Here is a 15,729-nt window from a genome sequence, read left to right on the forward strand (position 1 = left end):
TGGGCACTTAATTATGTAAAAAATATTGCAAGAGAGCAGTTGCATAATCCCCAAGAGAGTAGTTATTGTCTATCTTGGCAGAATGCAAGGCTTTTAATCTGTAAATAAGCAATCCTATGTGGAAGAGCTACATGTAGAGTGATTCTGCATTATAAAGGTCTCTTATGAATTTTTTAGAGTGCAAGTAGTGACTCCATGTGCTGAATGGCTTCTGTCTTTGTGCTTCAAAGGGTTCATGATGCTTCCCCTGTGGTTTTAACCTCTCCTGAAATATTTAAGCCTCAGAGAAGGATTCCTGTAAAGGGTCAAACTGCTTCTAAGTTAAGCCTGTGAAAAATCTGAATGTTTCAAATACCAAGGATGTAAAATGTGCTTTCTGTAAATTAAAAAACCAATAAGAAAACAATACAACAAAATAAAGCATTGACGGTGCTTAAAAAGAGAAGGCTCAGATTAGCTGATGGGTTTCTCACTTATTCGAGGATAATGGTCTTATGTGTGCCCCTGCAGCTTAGGTCTCCAAAAAGCAGTGATTCACTTTCAGGGTATGTGTGTATTTTGCTTATGTAGGTCTGAGTCTTTGGGATACTGAAAGTAAATTTTGTTTTTAAAAATTGTCAATAGATCCACCTTCCCTTTTGTTGTAGTGTTGATGAACTGAGCCTTCTCTCTCCAAGTCAGACTTCTCCATGGGAGCAGTGTTTGTCTACTCAAGGACCTCATTCTGGCGACTCGTCTTCTCTCTTGCATGACTAACTTTCCCCTCTTTACTGACTTATTCTTATCAAAATAAAAACATGTCGTAACAGCTTCCATTGTTTTTAAAAAGGCCTTCCTTGACTTCTCTTTCTCTCTGACCACCTCTTCAATCCTCTGTTCCCCTTTGCAGCAAACTCCTGAAGAGTCTATATTCTATATTCCCTTTTCACTTCCTCTGTTCCCATCATCTCTGGAACCTGCTCCATGCACCCCATTCCACACAGAACTTCTTTTTATCAAGGTATACCTGTAACCTTCACACTGCCAGAGTCCATGGTCAGCGCTTGGTCAAATCTTACCTATCATTAGCTAAAAGAGTTTATCATGCCTTTTTTTTTTTCTAGAAACACTTTTTTACTTAAGGGAAAACCTGTGCTTCTGGTTATTACCCTTCCTCATCAGTCACTCTTGATCAGCCTCTTGGTGGGCTCTTTTCCTGATCTCCTAAGATGACTCAGTTCCAGTCCTCTCCTCTGTTTTCTCATAAAGTCCTCTAAGGTAATATCATGGATAAAAATGTTCTGTTGGAGCGCCCGAGTGGCTCATTGGGTTAAGCCTCTGCCTTCAGCTCAGGTCATGATCCCAAGGTCCTGGGATGGAGCCCTGCATCGGGCTTTCTGTTCCATGGGGAGCTTGCTTTCCCTTCTCCCTCTGTCTGCCTCTCTGCTTACTTGTGATCTCTGTCAAATAAATAAAATCTTAAAAAAAAAATTCTGTATGCTCTAAAAACTCCCAATTTATGTCCGTACTATATACCTGTATCCTGGACTGCAGATTTGTATATCTAGCTGCCTGCCCCACATCCCACTGGATGACTAGAGGTATCTCAAATTTAACATAGTCAAAATGTAACACGTGGTCTTCGCATGGTTAGGTCTTACCCTCCTATCTGCTTTTCCTATCTCCATGTTTGTTCTTCCTCCTTTCCATCTATGTTAAAAAACAGCAGCCTGAAATACCGCTTAAAATATCAGGTCACATCCCTCCTCTGCCTTAAAGCCTTCAGTGACTCTTGTCTTGGTCAGAGTCAACAAGGTCCTTTATCATCTGACCTCATACCTTTCTAGCTCCCTCCTACCTTTTTCCCTGTCACTCACTCTGCTCCAGCTGCATTGCCCCCCCCTTTATTTTTTCTTTCTTTTTTTTTTTTTTAAGATTTTATTTATTTATATGACAGATAGAGATCACAAGTAGGCTGAGAGGCAGGCAGAGAGAGAGAGAGAGGAGGAAGCAGGCTCCCTGCGGAGCAGAGAGCCTGATGTGGGGCTCGATCCCGGGACCCTGGGATCATCACCGGAGCTGAAGGCAGAGGTTTAACCCACTGAGCCACCCCCGTGCCCCTCTTTCTTTCTTTTTTTAAAGATTTTATTTATTTATGTGACAGACAGGACAGAGACCCAGCAAGAGATGGAACACAAGCAGGGGAGTGGGAGAGAGAGAGAAGCAGGCTTCCTGCCCAGCAGGGAGCCCCATGTGGGGCTCAATCCCAAGACCCTGGGATCACGACCTGATCCAAAGGCAGATTCTTAACAACTGAGCCACCCAGGTGCCCATATTGGCCCCTTTCTTAAACACACCTTAGATACTCTGTCTCAGGGCTTTGCCAGGGGATGCTACTTTAAGTTGGAATGCTGTGGCCTGTACTTCTGCCTGGCTTGTTCCTTCACCCCCTTCAAATCTCTGCTTATCTGCTCTCTTCCCACTGACACCTTCTCTAATCATTCATTTAAGCGCCTCCCCACCCCCTCCCACCAGTGCTCCTGATCCCTCCACCTGACTTTTTTCCCCATTGCACATACCACCATATGAAAATAAAATATTTCTTTTGTTGGTTTTTGTTGCTGCGTTTTTTCTCGTGTGTCTTATTTTATTAGAATAGAAGTTTCATGAGGGCAGAAACTTTATGTAACTTCTTCATATATCCCCTGTGCCCAAGCAGGTACTCAGTAAATACTGCTGAAGGATTAATTGCAAAGCAGTCTCAAAAGTTGGTTGATTCTTTTTTTTTCCCTTGTCATTTTTTTAAATAGCATTCTGTGTAGACAGAGGATATAGAACATTCAGAATGATTCACTATATACTAATAGCTATTTCCCATTCCTCAGTTTCTCTGTTTGAAGAACATAAGGACATTCCTCACGGCCTGTTGCGAGACCTTTGGAATGAGAAAGAGTGAACTCTTTGAAGCATTTGACCTGTTTGATGTTCGTGACTTTGGAAAGGTAATCACATTTCATTTTCTTTTTTTCCCCCCACGTTTCATTTTCTATGTGTTTTGTTTTAGTGGAGTACATTTTATCAAATACTTAACCATTTTTTGCTGAAGGAGGACTTGTGACAGAAGTGGTCTAGGTAGTTGCATTAAGTAATTAAATTTCACACATAGGTGACTTAGCAAAACAAAGGACATTGTCCAAATGGGGCTAGAATTATTATTATTATTTTTAAAGATTTATTTATTTGAGAATGGAAACAAGAAAGAGTGAGTGATGGGAAGAGCAGAAGGAGAGAATCTTAAGACTTCCCGCTGAGTACAGAGCCCAACTCAGGGCTTGATCTTACTACCCAAACCAAGAGTCGGATGCTTAACTGACTGAGCCATCCCCGTGTCCCAGGACTAGAATTATTTTATTTAAAGCAGTACAAGGAGAGTCCTTTACCCCAGAAGTAGCTTTTTCAATGAGCTACCTCAAAAGATAGGACTACTATTTTCCATCTTACAAATAGCCCTCCTGTCTTTTCTATATCTAAAAGGCACCTAATTTTTGGAAGTTGAGAATGATCTGCTGCCCCCTCTCTATTTTGATACTCAGGTAGGTGATGGGGAAGACATGAATCCAAAATGTTTGAGATTTTTCAGTAATTCTTATTGGTTGCATTTCAGCAGATACATGTTAGCTTGTTGAACTTCGACGATATTTGCCACATGTAAATTGTGCTAAGATTTGCTGTTATTATTTATATATACACCAAATAGTTATGTGTAATAGGTGACAGAAATTATTCTCTTAAACGCTGTGTTTATTTTTAAGTGATCAGGCAGAAATAAACTTTTTGCATGTAAGAAGTCATAAAAAAAGTAATTAAGGTGACCTTATTTTGGTTCCTGATGACATCATTGCATTATGAAAATAAGAACATGAGAATTAGGAAAAACAAAATAAAACTAAATGACACTGAGAAGTTTGCCCTTACTCTTGTAATTCCAATGCTAGTATCTCATCAAAAGGCTGTTTGAGAGTGATGCTTCATTTGATTTCTAAGATATAATATTTCAATTATAAGGTGAAAACCTATAGCAATAGATTGATTTGCTTAAAAATGGGAATAGATTGCACAAACTTGAAACAGACACATAAGAAATTAGGTGCAGAAATTTGATGCAACTATGGATAAGGCACCCTGCCCAGGGAGAGAGAATCCTTGGTTTCTTGACCCAGAGTCCCTTTATCATTTCCAGGAAGTCTTTCCGTCTTCTCTGTCAGTCTGGAAGCCTGTGCAAAAGGAAATGGGTATAAGAGCATGGTTTCTAAGATTCTTTTTTCCTCTGGCAAGCTGTGATTTAACAGTTTTGAGGCTCCCAAAAGTGATGGAGGATAACACGGTAACAAAAGCAACTGAAAACCAAGCCTTGTGGGGGTGGCGGTTGGGAGGTTGGTAGCATATTTGTCTGTGGCTAGGAAGTGAAGCCATGAAGATGACAGGGAATCAACTAGAATTCCAGGTAAGGTGGAGTGGATTGTCTTCTACGTTGTTAACCCTAAAAAACATCCTAACAGCTTAAAAAGATGTTCTCTTTATTCTTTGACTCCTCCACCTATTTTAAAAAAAAAAAAAAACAACAACTCCTTAATCTTCTTTTCACTCTTTTGGGGAAATGAAAAATGAAAATGAATTAGGGAAATGAAAAATGAAAAAAAAGATTGACTTTTAAAAGCTTTTCAAGGAGATCTTCATTTTTCATTCAGATTTGCAAGAAATGGTGTTGACAAAGACTGGGAAATCATCTAAATTCTTTGGAAACACAGTGGCTTTATAGTGGAATACCACTGGGCACTTACACAACGGAAGCTTTGTAGGAGTTGAGATAATACAGTTGAATGTGAAGGAGTAAACTGTATGCTTCTCAAGGGTAAATGTGTTTCTGTCTACTTAAAATATTTTGGCAATGATAAGTCTGAAACAGAGTTAAGCTTGGGGATGTCCTTGGGAATTTGATCCTGTACTCAGCACTCTAAAATTACATATATTTTTGCTACTGCCAGCATTGGTGCAGTATCTCTTCCAAAACTATCTGGCCTCAATAAATCAGTGAAAGTTAAAGAAGCTCTTTCATACCTTACTAGTATTACTGTCATTAAACATTATTACTCTAAGCAAAATCATCAATCCCACCACTTACTGATAACTTTCAAGATAATTGGTAACTTCTCAGTCTTTGTATGTATGTGTGTATATATATATATATATATATATATACACACACACATATATGTATACATACACACACATAAATATACATATACACACACACACACTTATATATATGACCATTAATCCTCACAGTGGCCCTCTGAGACGTCCTATTCAAATCACACATCTAGTAGAGATTGGAGCAATAGTTTGAACACAGAGCTGGCCGATTCTCCCTGGTACCATGGTGCAAGCGTTCACATAGTGGTCCAGTGCTCTCTACATATTGACCCAATCTTCATATCAGCCCCATCATGTAGGTACCATTGTCATCCCTATTTACAGATCCTGGACTGTAAGTGACAGAACTTGGACAATTCATGCAGTTTTAAATTTTTACATTTAAAAAATGTGAATAGTATGTTGATGTAGACACCAAATCATTCCTCATGTTGTGACTATAAATTTTAAAAGGATGTAGACAGGTTAGAGTTTTTCTCTTTATTCCTTGGGATTTAATTAAATTTGCAATTAATGTACAAAGAGAATATTTATAACTATATGCCTCTGTCTGCCTCGATTCATACAAATAAATCTAGAATTCATGTATATTTGGCACCTTTTTGCCTAGGAATATATTAATTATAATAACAGTATCTAATGTTTTTATAGCAATTTGAAGCTTTGAGAGTACCTCATATCACTGACCTTGTTAGAGTTTCGTTATAGTCTTGTGGAGGAAACAAGCAAGTCTTTCCCTTTTTCAGATGAAGAAACTAAGAGATGGGGAGATTTAACAGTGATTTTAAGGTGTCCTTGGTTCGGATCTGAATCAGACCTTCTGACTTCCCCGTCCTTGGTCTCTCTTGTCTGCCATCTGCATTTGGGTCTCACTGCTGTGTGAATGCACAGGGAAAAGGATGAACTCATGGGAGAAAACCAAAGGAAGATATGAAATTAAGATAAGTGATCTGTGACTTGGCATCTAATTTTTTTTTTTTTAAAGAAAGAGGAAAGATTTAGGATACTGCATGAGCCTTTAATAAAATGGGTTGTTGAAATTAAGAACTCTATCTGGATAAATGTTTCACACATTCTCATCATGCAGTCAGTTTTGAGCTAACCTTCCCCTACCTCCCCATTGTGGTGTAGGCTGCTCCCTAAGCTTTGCCTACATTATCCCTCAGTTCTAGATTCCAGAAGTCTATCCTGAATCATAGGCTTTGATACGGATAGGTTTTCTTCTGGAACTTAGGAAAATTCTGGGAAAACAGGGGAATTTATGAAATTAAAAAGTATAAGTGATCTGTCACTTGACATCTACTTATTCTATAGATATGATTTAGCATACTGCATGTGTTAACACAAATGAATGAAAGTTTTTCATTTAATTTTTGAGATAGTGAAGAGCACACATTTTGTGCAATCTAGAAAGGCTTATGATAATTTTGCCTTTCCACATTACTTTTAATTCCTAGTATTGAGCTTTTTCCCCAGTGTTAGGAGAAGATTCATTTCAATTCAAACTTGTGTGTCAAAAAAGTTAGAATAGTTCTGAACGTTTTCTATAACTTGATTTTGTTTTTCAAATCACATAGGGATGGGGAATGAGTTTTACTAAATTAGAAGGTTAACTTTTTTTTTTAAAGATTTTATTTATTTGACAGAGATCACAAGTAGGCAGAGAGACAGGCAGAGAGAGAAGAAGGGAAGCAGGCTCCCTGCCAAGCAGAGAGCCCGATGCGGGGCTCGATCCCAGGACCCTGGGATCATGACCTGAGCCGAAGGCAGAGGCTTTAACCCACTGAGCCACCCAGGAGCCCCAAACTTTTTTATTTTTTATTTTTTTTTAAGATTTTCTTTATTAGAGTACACATGCGCATAAGCAGGGGGAGTGGCAGAAAGAGAAACGGATTCCCCACTGAGCGGGGAGCCCAGTGAAGGGCCTGATCCCAGAACCCTGGGATCATGACCTGAGCCAAAGGCAGACGCTTAACTGACTGAGCCAGCCAGGCGCGCAAGTTGACTTTCTACTAAAAAAGCTTCATCTGGGGGTGCCTGGGTGGCTTAGTTGGCTAAGAGTCATCTCAGTTCATGATCTCAGGGTTGTGAGATTGAACCACAGGTCAGGCTCTATGCTGGGTGTGGAGCCTGCTTAATCTTCTCTCTCTCTCCCTTTCCCTCTGCCCTTCCCTACCCCAAAGCAATCTTATTCTGATTATATAATTTTAAAAAAAGTTAAAGTTGTCCTAGTTGTCTTTTTCCTTAAGAAATGTAATAAACCACTTCCTCCCCTAGAAAATTAGCAGTTATTAATTATAATACTTTTTACATTGCAACAGGCTCCATAAATTTCTTCACTTCCATGCTGCATAGATGATCTGCTATTCCTCTGTTCAAACTGTAATGTTCCAACTAACGATTTTGCTGTTTGGAAAGGTTTCCTACTGAGCTGTCTGTTGGCACATTTACAGTGTGGAAGCACATGGGATTTTTCTTTAATGAGACCATTTCTAGTGAGTAGTAGAAATCCCATTGCTGCTGTTGTCCAGATGAGTGATGAAGTCAGTTCCTTCCTTTGGTTGCTCTGGGTGGTGTAAGGGCCTGCTTCTTGTTACCAGCCGACTTCACGTCTGTTGTTTCAAGTGTTGTTAAGCACCTTTCAAGTGTAAGATGATATGTTTTCTTGAATCAAAAAGAATCCCACCTAACCAAAAGTAGTTCTAGCTGATTTAGTAGCAATAGGATAGTAGCAATGTGTTAAGGTTCAGGACAGCCTCTGTCAAAAGGAAATCAGAGCATTGGCTTAGAGGTGAGTTAGGGATACGGGTGAGAAAAATACTGAGAGAGAGGTAATTCTGTGTTTGGGTTAAGAATATGGTATCTGAGTTGGATCTTGGTTTGGATTCTGATTACACTCCTTACAAGTATGTGATTTTCGGCTGAGCTTGGGTTAACCTGGTTGAGCCTCAGTTCCTTAATTGATGATTGGGAAATAATGTATGTGAAGTGCTTAACAGTATCTAGGTTTAAAGTATGTATTTGATAATTACTAGCTATTACTCTTATTATTACTTTTATTACAACTTCATTACTAGTATTAATTGGTTTAGAATTCATATAAATCATAGAGGTTGAATTGTGAATTGTGTGCAAGAGTTATTGAGTTAATGAGTTAGGAAATAAACTTTGTTCTTTCTAATGTGTCCTGGGGTTAATCTATTTTATCCTGCACAGGATATTTTATCCCTTCTGTGGTCCTGAATCTCCTTTGAGAAAGCACCCTTTTCCAGTAGTTTGGGTGGTTTAATCATTGAGAATACCTCATCTCTTTGACCATAGGGCAGGGTTTGGGGATGGGGAAAGTCACTCAGTTGGGACAAAGATGATGTGTTGAGACATTTTCTGGGGCAGTTCTGTTGTAATATCCTCCAGCTACGAGGCTTAGAAGAGCCACGGCCATCGAGGTATCTGACAGTATTTCAAAACAGACCCAGTTTAGAGGAAACAGAGCTGAGGGGGAGCCTACTGGCATCATTTGTTGCTGGAATAAAGTTGTGCCCAAAGCCGAATCCATTTATCTCTGGATTTGTCCATGACGCGAGCCAACGTATTCTTCCTTTTTTCTTCAAGCCAGTTTTCCTTAGATTTCTCACTTTTGGTGGAGAGAACTAAGTGATTCACCTGCTATTGTTGATCATATGATTTCAGTTGTGTAGATAACTCTTAAAGTTCCACACAGCTTGGAGACCATTTGGTAGCCTCTACATCTTTTATCGTATATAGAAAAGGAGGTTTGAACATCTATTTTGCCATGTATAAATAAGGTAGAAGTGTAGTCCCAGCTTTGTGGTGAATGCTTTCTTGTCCTTACCATTGACTCAAGCAGTATCCTAGATCTTCAGGTCTTCAAGAGACGAAGTCATCAGACACCCTTTTCCAGTCTGTTTGTGCCCTACTGGGTCAAGCAAATGGACAAGCATGCCTCTTTAGGCTGGGAGCTCACTTCTCCAGTGGCCTCCAGCTGTATCTATGTTTTTGGGCCATACAGATAGATCTGAAGATGACCTTAAAACCACACGGTAAAAAGGACTGAAAGAGGGCTCCAACACATTGATCTGGGGTTGAATAGGACTTGGAGATATTCGTTGATTTGTACAAAATTGTCCAAGAAGTCAAAAAACACTATAGAATTCTGTGTGACCTCCGGGTTCTCACTTCATTCCTCTGAACTATAGGTTCCTCATTTATAAATGGGATAATAATTTCTATCACACAGAATTATTGTGAAAACAGGCTTTATGTAAGATCCTGGCATATTGCTCAGGAAATGATTAAATGAACCAATAGATCTAGTATAGAACCAGTAGTTTGGGTAGATACAGGTCATTCAGGGTTCTAAAGGTGGGTATATGTAAAGTCAAAAGGAAGATTCTAGTGGTGTTTTTTGTAAATTTACTTGGTTTGATACTTTCTGGCTCGAAGTATTAAGAAAATTATAATACATATGTATGTATGCATGTACACACATGTATGGTTATTTATAACTTACATTTTCCTAGGCTTTTGTGTTAAGACTATGTTTAACTTCGTCCAGCTTCCTGCTCAGTGGGAAGCCTGTCCTCCCTCTCCCACTCCCCCTGCTTGTGTTCCTGCTTTCACTGTCTCTCTGTCAAATAAATAAAATCTTAAAAATGTCTAACTTTATTTTTACTTATTTATTTATTTTTGTGCATAGAGATTAGTTGAAAGATCTGCAGGGAAGCTTTTCCTGAAGGTAGCTGATGCCTTTCCACTCAATAAATGTACCCCCCCCCACCCGAATATAAACCAAATTAGCAGCTCCATCAGATTCAGGGCAGGAGATGGTCTGGTTCTTCACCTTAAAAAATAAATTGCCATTTAAAAATAAACTTGAGGGGCATCTGGGTGGCTCACTTGTTAAGTGTCTGCCTTCAGCTCAGGTCATGATCCCAGCGTCCTGGGATCAAGCCCTGCATCGAGCTCTTTGCTCAGGGGGAAGCCTGCTTCTTCCTCTTCCACTCCCCCTGCTTGTGTTCCCTCTCTTGCTCACTGTATCTCTCTCTGTCAAATAATAAATAAAATCTTAAAAAAAAAAAAATAAACTTGAACTTGCTGAGAAAACCAAAGGATACATGGTTAATCTAATGTAGAAAAAGGCTTGGAAATTGCATAATGGAAATTCACAACTGTCTATACCCTCTCCGTTAAGAGGCATTAGTATGTATCCCCTCTTCTCCCCCTTCCCGCCACCCCAGTTTATTAGCCCAGACCTGCTGCTATCAGGCTGCCTTGACATTGTGAACTCAAATTTCTGGCCCATCTGGAATGCCTTATAATACATCTTAGGATAATGTTTGCTTGGGTGTGTCTTATAGTTGGTGTGTTTTCACTTTTTCACCCTTTGCAGCCTGACTTGGACATCTCGGGGTGCATGTATAAAGGTACAAGGACTTCTTGTTGCCCGCTGTGCTAGCCCAGGCTAGCCTCTCTCGGCATTTGTACCTGGATGCTGGTTGGTTTCCACATTCTCATCCCTACTTCCAGTGCTTGTGGGTGGTGGGAGCTTGCCCTCTGAAGCTCCACATATATTCCAACACAACAACACTTGAGAACCTGAAAGTGGTTCCCTGCTACCTGTGCATCTCCTTGGAACTTTACCTGGCTTTCCCAGTTGCAGGAAAACCTCCCTGCCCAAAGACCCATGAGCTTCGTGTAGGTGCAGGTAGCTTCAGAGACCTCACGCTGGCCTGGTTTGAGAGATTCATATTGGCTAGTGCATGTGCGTTGACCAACCCTTAGAAACATTTTTCATCTGTCTCTATGTAACTAGAATGAATTATCTTGGCTTGTAAACATAATCTCTTTTCACAGTATTTTTTTGAACTCCACTCTTGAGAAGCTGGACATTTCCCAAAGTGTTTCTCATCCTAGATTATTCAAGAGTCTCTGGGGCTTTTACAGTCCCAGAGCCCTAATCAGTCTCGTTTAGGGCTCTAATCAGAACACTACAAGGAGCTCAACTTCCTGTTGATGGTCTACTAGCCTGGTTGTATTGAAGACAGGTCCTGCGAGGTTTCTTCAGTAGCTCTTGTTCTCTGATGCTGGCATGGTCTTGTAGTTCCAGTGTGGCACAGCCTGCCACTACCCAAACCAGCTTCCTTCCACCCCCACAAATTTTAGCTTCTGCATTGAACCTGGTCAGGCCACATTGCCCAGACTTAGCAGTGCATACTGTTCAGGGAGGAGCTCATGGCATCCTTTCCAGCCAGCAAGCTTGAGCCAGAGCCTCTTGATTCAGCCACTTGCAGGGTACCAGCTTCAACTCGTAGAGCAGCATTTGGGATCTCTGGTCTCGGTTCTATCAGAAGGCCCTGGACTTTTCCCGCAAAATCAGCCAGTATCCAGCCTAGAACAGGCTAGTCTTCAGGGCTCCTGCAAGGACTCACCCTCTGTCAGTCCACAAAGGCTTTCTTTACTTTCTCTCCCTTGAGCAGTAGGTGGTTTGCTTGCATTTACATAACTAAGGGAGAGTTCTCCAGGGATTCCTTCCTAAACAAAGAAAACTTGTTCCAAGGAGAGGTTTATTATCTCCTTAAGCCTAGAAGGAGGGAACAGTTTTTGGCCCTCCTTAATAGGTGTGTCTGGTTGGCTTTTCTACAATTTTCTACAGTTTCTACATTATTGGCAGTATTCTTTTTTTTTGTTTTTGGACAGAACTGACCTTTCTAGCAACCTCTGCATCTGTTTCACTCTTTGCTAGTATAGTTACAGGGGTACTTAATACTAGGCCGGTTTTCCCATTTTTACTACCCCTCATAGAATTCTGGTACCTGAGCCATGCAGGATCTTTCTTTATACCTTAGTGATTATTCAAGTGCATTTGGTGTGTGTGTAGGGGGTGAGGGTCAGGGAGTCTGCTTTCTGATTGTTCTTGAGCCAGTTTAAAAAACACTTCACTGTTCTCTAACCTTAGTACAGTTAAAAACTAATAGAATAGCATTTTCCAAGGAAGTTCATTGTCTTGAAAAATATTATTAGATACCCTAGGAAAAATACTCTTGTCCAAATAAACTTATTAGAACTGCATATTATGTCCTCTCTCTGTGGGATATGGCGGAGTAAAGGTACCAAAGACACGCAGGGAGGAAAGCAGCTAATAAAACTTTTCCTTAAATCTAGGATTTCTTAAAATTTGTGTATGAGTAACTGTTTTGGTATCACACAATCACTTCAGACTCACTATGTATAAAATTGAACTAGGTTTTTTTTTTAGTTCTTTTCCAACCATTTCCATTTGGCTAAAGCTGTTGCCAGGGAATAAAAAGTTAAAAATGCCTCAGTTAAGGCTGTTATCCCTGGGGTTATTGAAGTATTCAATCTAAGTATTCAATCTACATTCAGGTTTAAATCACTCCAAACTAGGCTTCAGAGTAATTTTACAAAAATGCAAAAGTGATCCTATTATTCATAGGCTTAAAACTTGACAGTGGATCTGTTGCTTATAAGAGAATAAAGTCCAAACCCTTTTACAAGTCAAAGTTGTGATCCAGACCCCTTGTCTGTCTTTCTAAACATGTTCCTTGTTTTCCTACCTCCGTTACCCACCTTGCTTTACTCCCACCAAATTACTAAGTCACCACCCTCCCGATTAATATTGTTTCCTTTGCCTGGAGTGCTGTTCCCTCCCCATACCTCTACCCCTTGTCTGTAGTGACTTATTTTAAGATCACACACATTGATACACTGCTTGAAATCGGAGAATTTAAGATTTATCCAGAACTCTGGACGTAGTTGATTTTTGGACTTATTGAGTAACCCCTGGGGCCTGACTTTGCTAATGTGTCTCTACCTGTTTCTTTAGTCCTAGCTGGACCTTTGTTGTCCCCTCTGTCTTGCACAAATTTGACCTTGATACATGAAATCCACTCTATTCCTTAGGTCATTCTGAGACTTTGAGATAAAGTAAACCTGACTGTCCTCCTCCCCTGTCCTTAGCTACCAACATGGAAAAGTTACCTAACTTCTCAGGGCCTCCATGTTTTGATGTATAAGATGGTGCTGATCGTGATGCTTACCTCCCAGGGCTGTGGTAAGGAGTGTGCATCCAATTTTTTTTTTTTAAGAATTTATTTATTTGAGTGAGAGGAGGAGAGCGAGCACAAGCAGGGGGAGCAGCAGAGGGAGAGGGGGAAGGAAGCAGGCTCCCTGTTGAGCAGAGAGTGCGATGCGGGACTCAGTCTCAGGACCCTGAGATCATGACCTGAGCGGAAGGCAGAGGCTCAACCCCCTGAGCCATCCAGGTGCCCCTGCATCCAATTCTATGGCGATCTGCACAGTTAGCATGGTTAGGGCACAATTCACTCATCATCCCTTCATTCTGCGGATGTTCCTGTCCTTGTTCTGCCAGGCACTGCCAAGGGCTGCTTAATCAAGGGGCACGGGCAGTCTTCTGCTCTCAAGTTGCCGAGTTCAGGAAACAAAGGTAAAGTACAAATAAACAAGATGATTACAACCAATGATAAGTACCATTGAGGAAATAAACAGAGTAGAATGATGAACTATTGAAGGAAGCCACTTTAGACAGGATGGTAAGAAAAATCTGTTTAGAATGCCGGAGATCTAGTGGGAAGCAGATATTTGTGCTACTGTAGGCTTAGTAAGAATTAAATTTTAGCTGAATTATAAAGCAAATTTTAACTAGATTCTAGTCCCACTTCTTCCCGCAGAACCCCTTGGCATAGTCCTTTAATTTGGTCTCCATTTCCTCAACTCTAAAATCTTATCTGATTCTAAATTGACACTTACTGATAAATGTAAACAGTACACATTGTATTTTATAAAGTGATGTTCTGATATGTTCTGATAATTCTTTTTTTCTTTTAAGATTTTATTTATTTATCTGACCGAGATCACAAGTAGGCAGAGAGGCAGACAGAGATGCGGAAGCAGGCTCCCTGCTGAGCAGAGAGCCCGATGCGGGGCTCAATCCCAGGACCCTGAGATCATGACCTGAGCTGAAGGCAGCAGCTTAATCCACTGAGCCACCCAGGTGCCCCTGATAATTCTTTTCTTTAAAATATTATTTGTCAGAGAGTAAGGGAGTGAGTAAGCACAAGCAGGGGGAGTGGCAGGCAGAGGAAGAGAGAAGCAGACTCCCAGTTGAGCAGGGAACCCGATGTGGGACTCAATCCCATGATTCTGGGATAATGACCTGAACTGAAGGCAGATGCTTAACCAACTGAGCCACCCAGGTGTCTCCTGATAATTCTTAATTGTGTAATCCTCTCTAAAAATATCTAGGCTTAGGCATTTAGCTCAGATCTGTTCTATTTTCAGTAATATTGATGTTCCTTTAAAAACTTGAGAATTTGTAAAGACTTAACTATACATATACACTTATATACACATACGAAGGCATTATGAAGAGATGGAAGCATGTTAAAGAATGTTGCTTTGATTTTGCATCTTTACTTATGAGAACATTTGTAATTCCAGAAATGGAAATCTAGTTTGAGAACTTGAAACTGAGCTTCTCTTTGCTGTGTCAGGGGCTCTCCAGAGATCGACATGGAATCTTTTGGGTAGTATTTATTTAAAATTCTGTATTCTTAACATACATGTAAATATGCACACAGATGCATGTTTGCAGACATACCAAGATAAATACACAAAAGAGAGACATCATCTATAGTAATTTAATTATTATACCTTTTGTGTGTAAGTATATGCATAAACATAATTTGATTTAACATGCATGCATATACCTCAAGTACCATATGGCTGCGTATTGTAATTCCTATTACACAATGACCTATCTGAGCTTCATTATATCTTTATTATATTAAATCTTTGGTTAACGTTGTTTACCGTTATATCTTTGGTTAACATCGTTTACATAATCATATAAGCTATTTTTTTTAAATGCTTTTAAGCCAAAGGTGCTTTTCATCCTCTAAGGAATGCACCATATTGCAGAAGGTATGCGTAATTAAGTCATGACAATATAGCACACTAAATACAAAAACTGACAAATGAAAAGATGCTGGACAAGAGAAAGGTATTACTCTTCCTAAATGTGGTTAAGGAAGGTACCTCACAGTATATGCTTCATCTAGACAGAAAAGCCATCTGGGATGCTGATGTGGGCTGTTGTCAGGAACTTAGCAAGACCATGTCTTTTTTACCATTTTACTTTAAATGGTAACCCTGTGATGTTATTTGTCTCCATTCTATGGCTGAAGAAACTGAGGCTCAGAGTTACAAAAACAAATCCTAGTTTGCAGACGATGTGGATCTGAGTGTGGATCTGAGATAATGTCTGCCTAACTCTAAAGGTCCTGTTCTTACTGATCTTACCACACCGCTTCCAAGCAGAGCACAGTAGGAAAGCTCCTTCTAGGTAAAGGGAAGGTGCTGTATGAAGATACGGAAGGGGGATCCGTGTGGAATGCTTGGCATTCTGCGGAGAGTCCTCGTAACTTGTCTATAAGATGCAACTGGGGTGAGCAGGACCTTGAAGGCCAGCAGAGATTA

At 40.1% G+C, this 15,729-nt stretch overlaps 1 protein-coding gene across 4 annotated transcripts in view; it reads left to right on the plus strand.

Annotated features, from left to right (window-relative positions):
• Nucleotides 1-15,729, plus strand: part of VAV3 (vav guanine nucleotide exchange factor 3) — a 352,020-nt gene that overhangs the window by 82,878 nt on the left and 253,413 nt on the right. For all 4 annotated transcript variants that reach the window (XM_045081972.1, XM_045081970.1, XM_045081971.1 and 1 more), the window contains exon 2: nucleotides 2,865-2,981. In XM_045081972.1, coding sequence (XP_044937907.1) covers nucleotides 2,865-2,981 — 117 coding nt within the window. The remainder of the gene's footprint in view (nucleotides 1-2,864; nucleotides 2,982-15,729) is intronic.

Source organism: Mustela putorius, unplaced genomic scaffold (genome assembly GCF_011764305.1).
Source record: "Mustela putorius furo isolate JIRA1106 unplaced genomic scaffold, ASM1176430v1.1 tig00000585_pilon_pilon_pilon, whole genome shotgun sequence".
In the NCBI taxonomy this organism is placed as follows: Eukaryota; Metazoa; Chordata; class Mammalia; order Carnivora; family Mustelidae; genus Mustela; species Mustela putorius.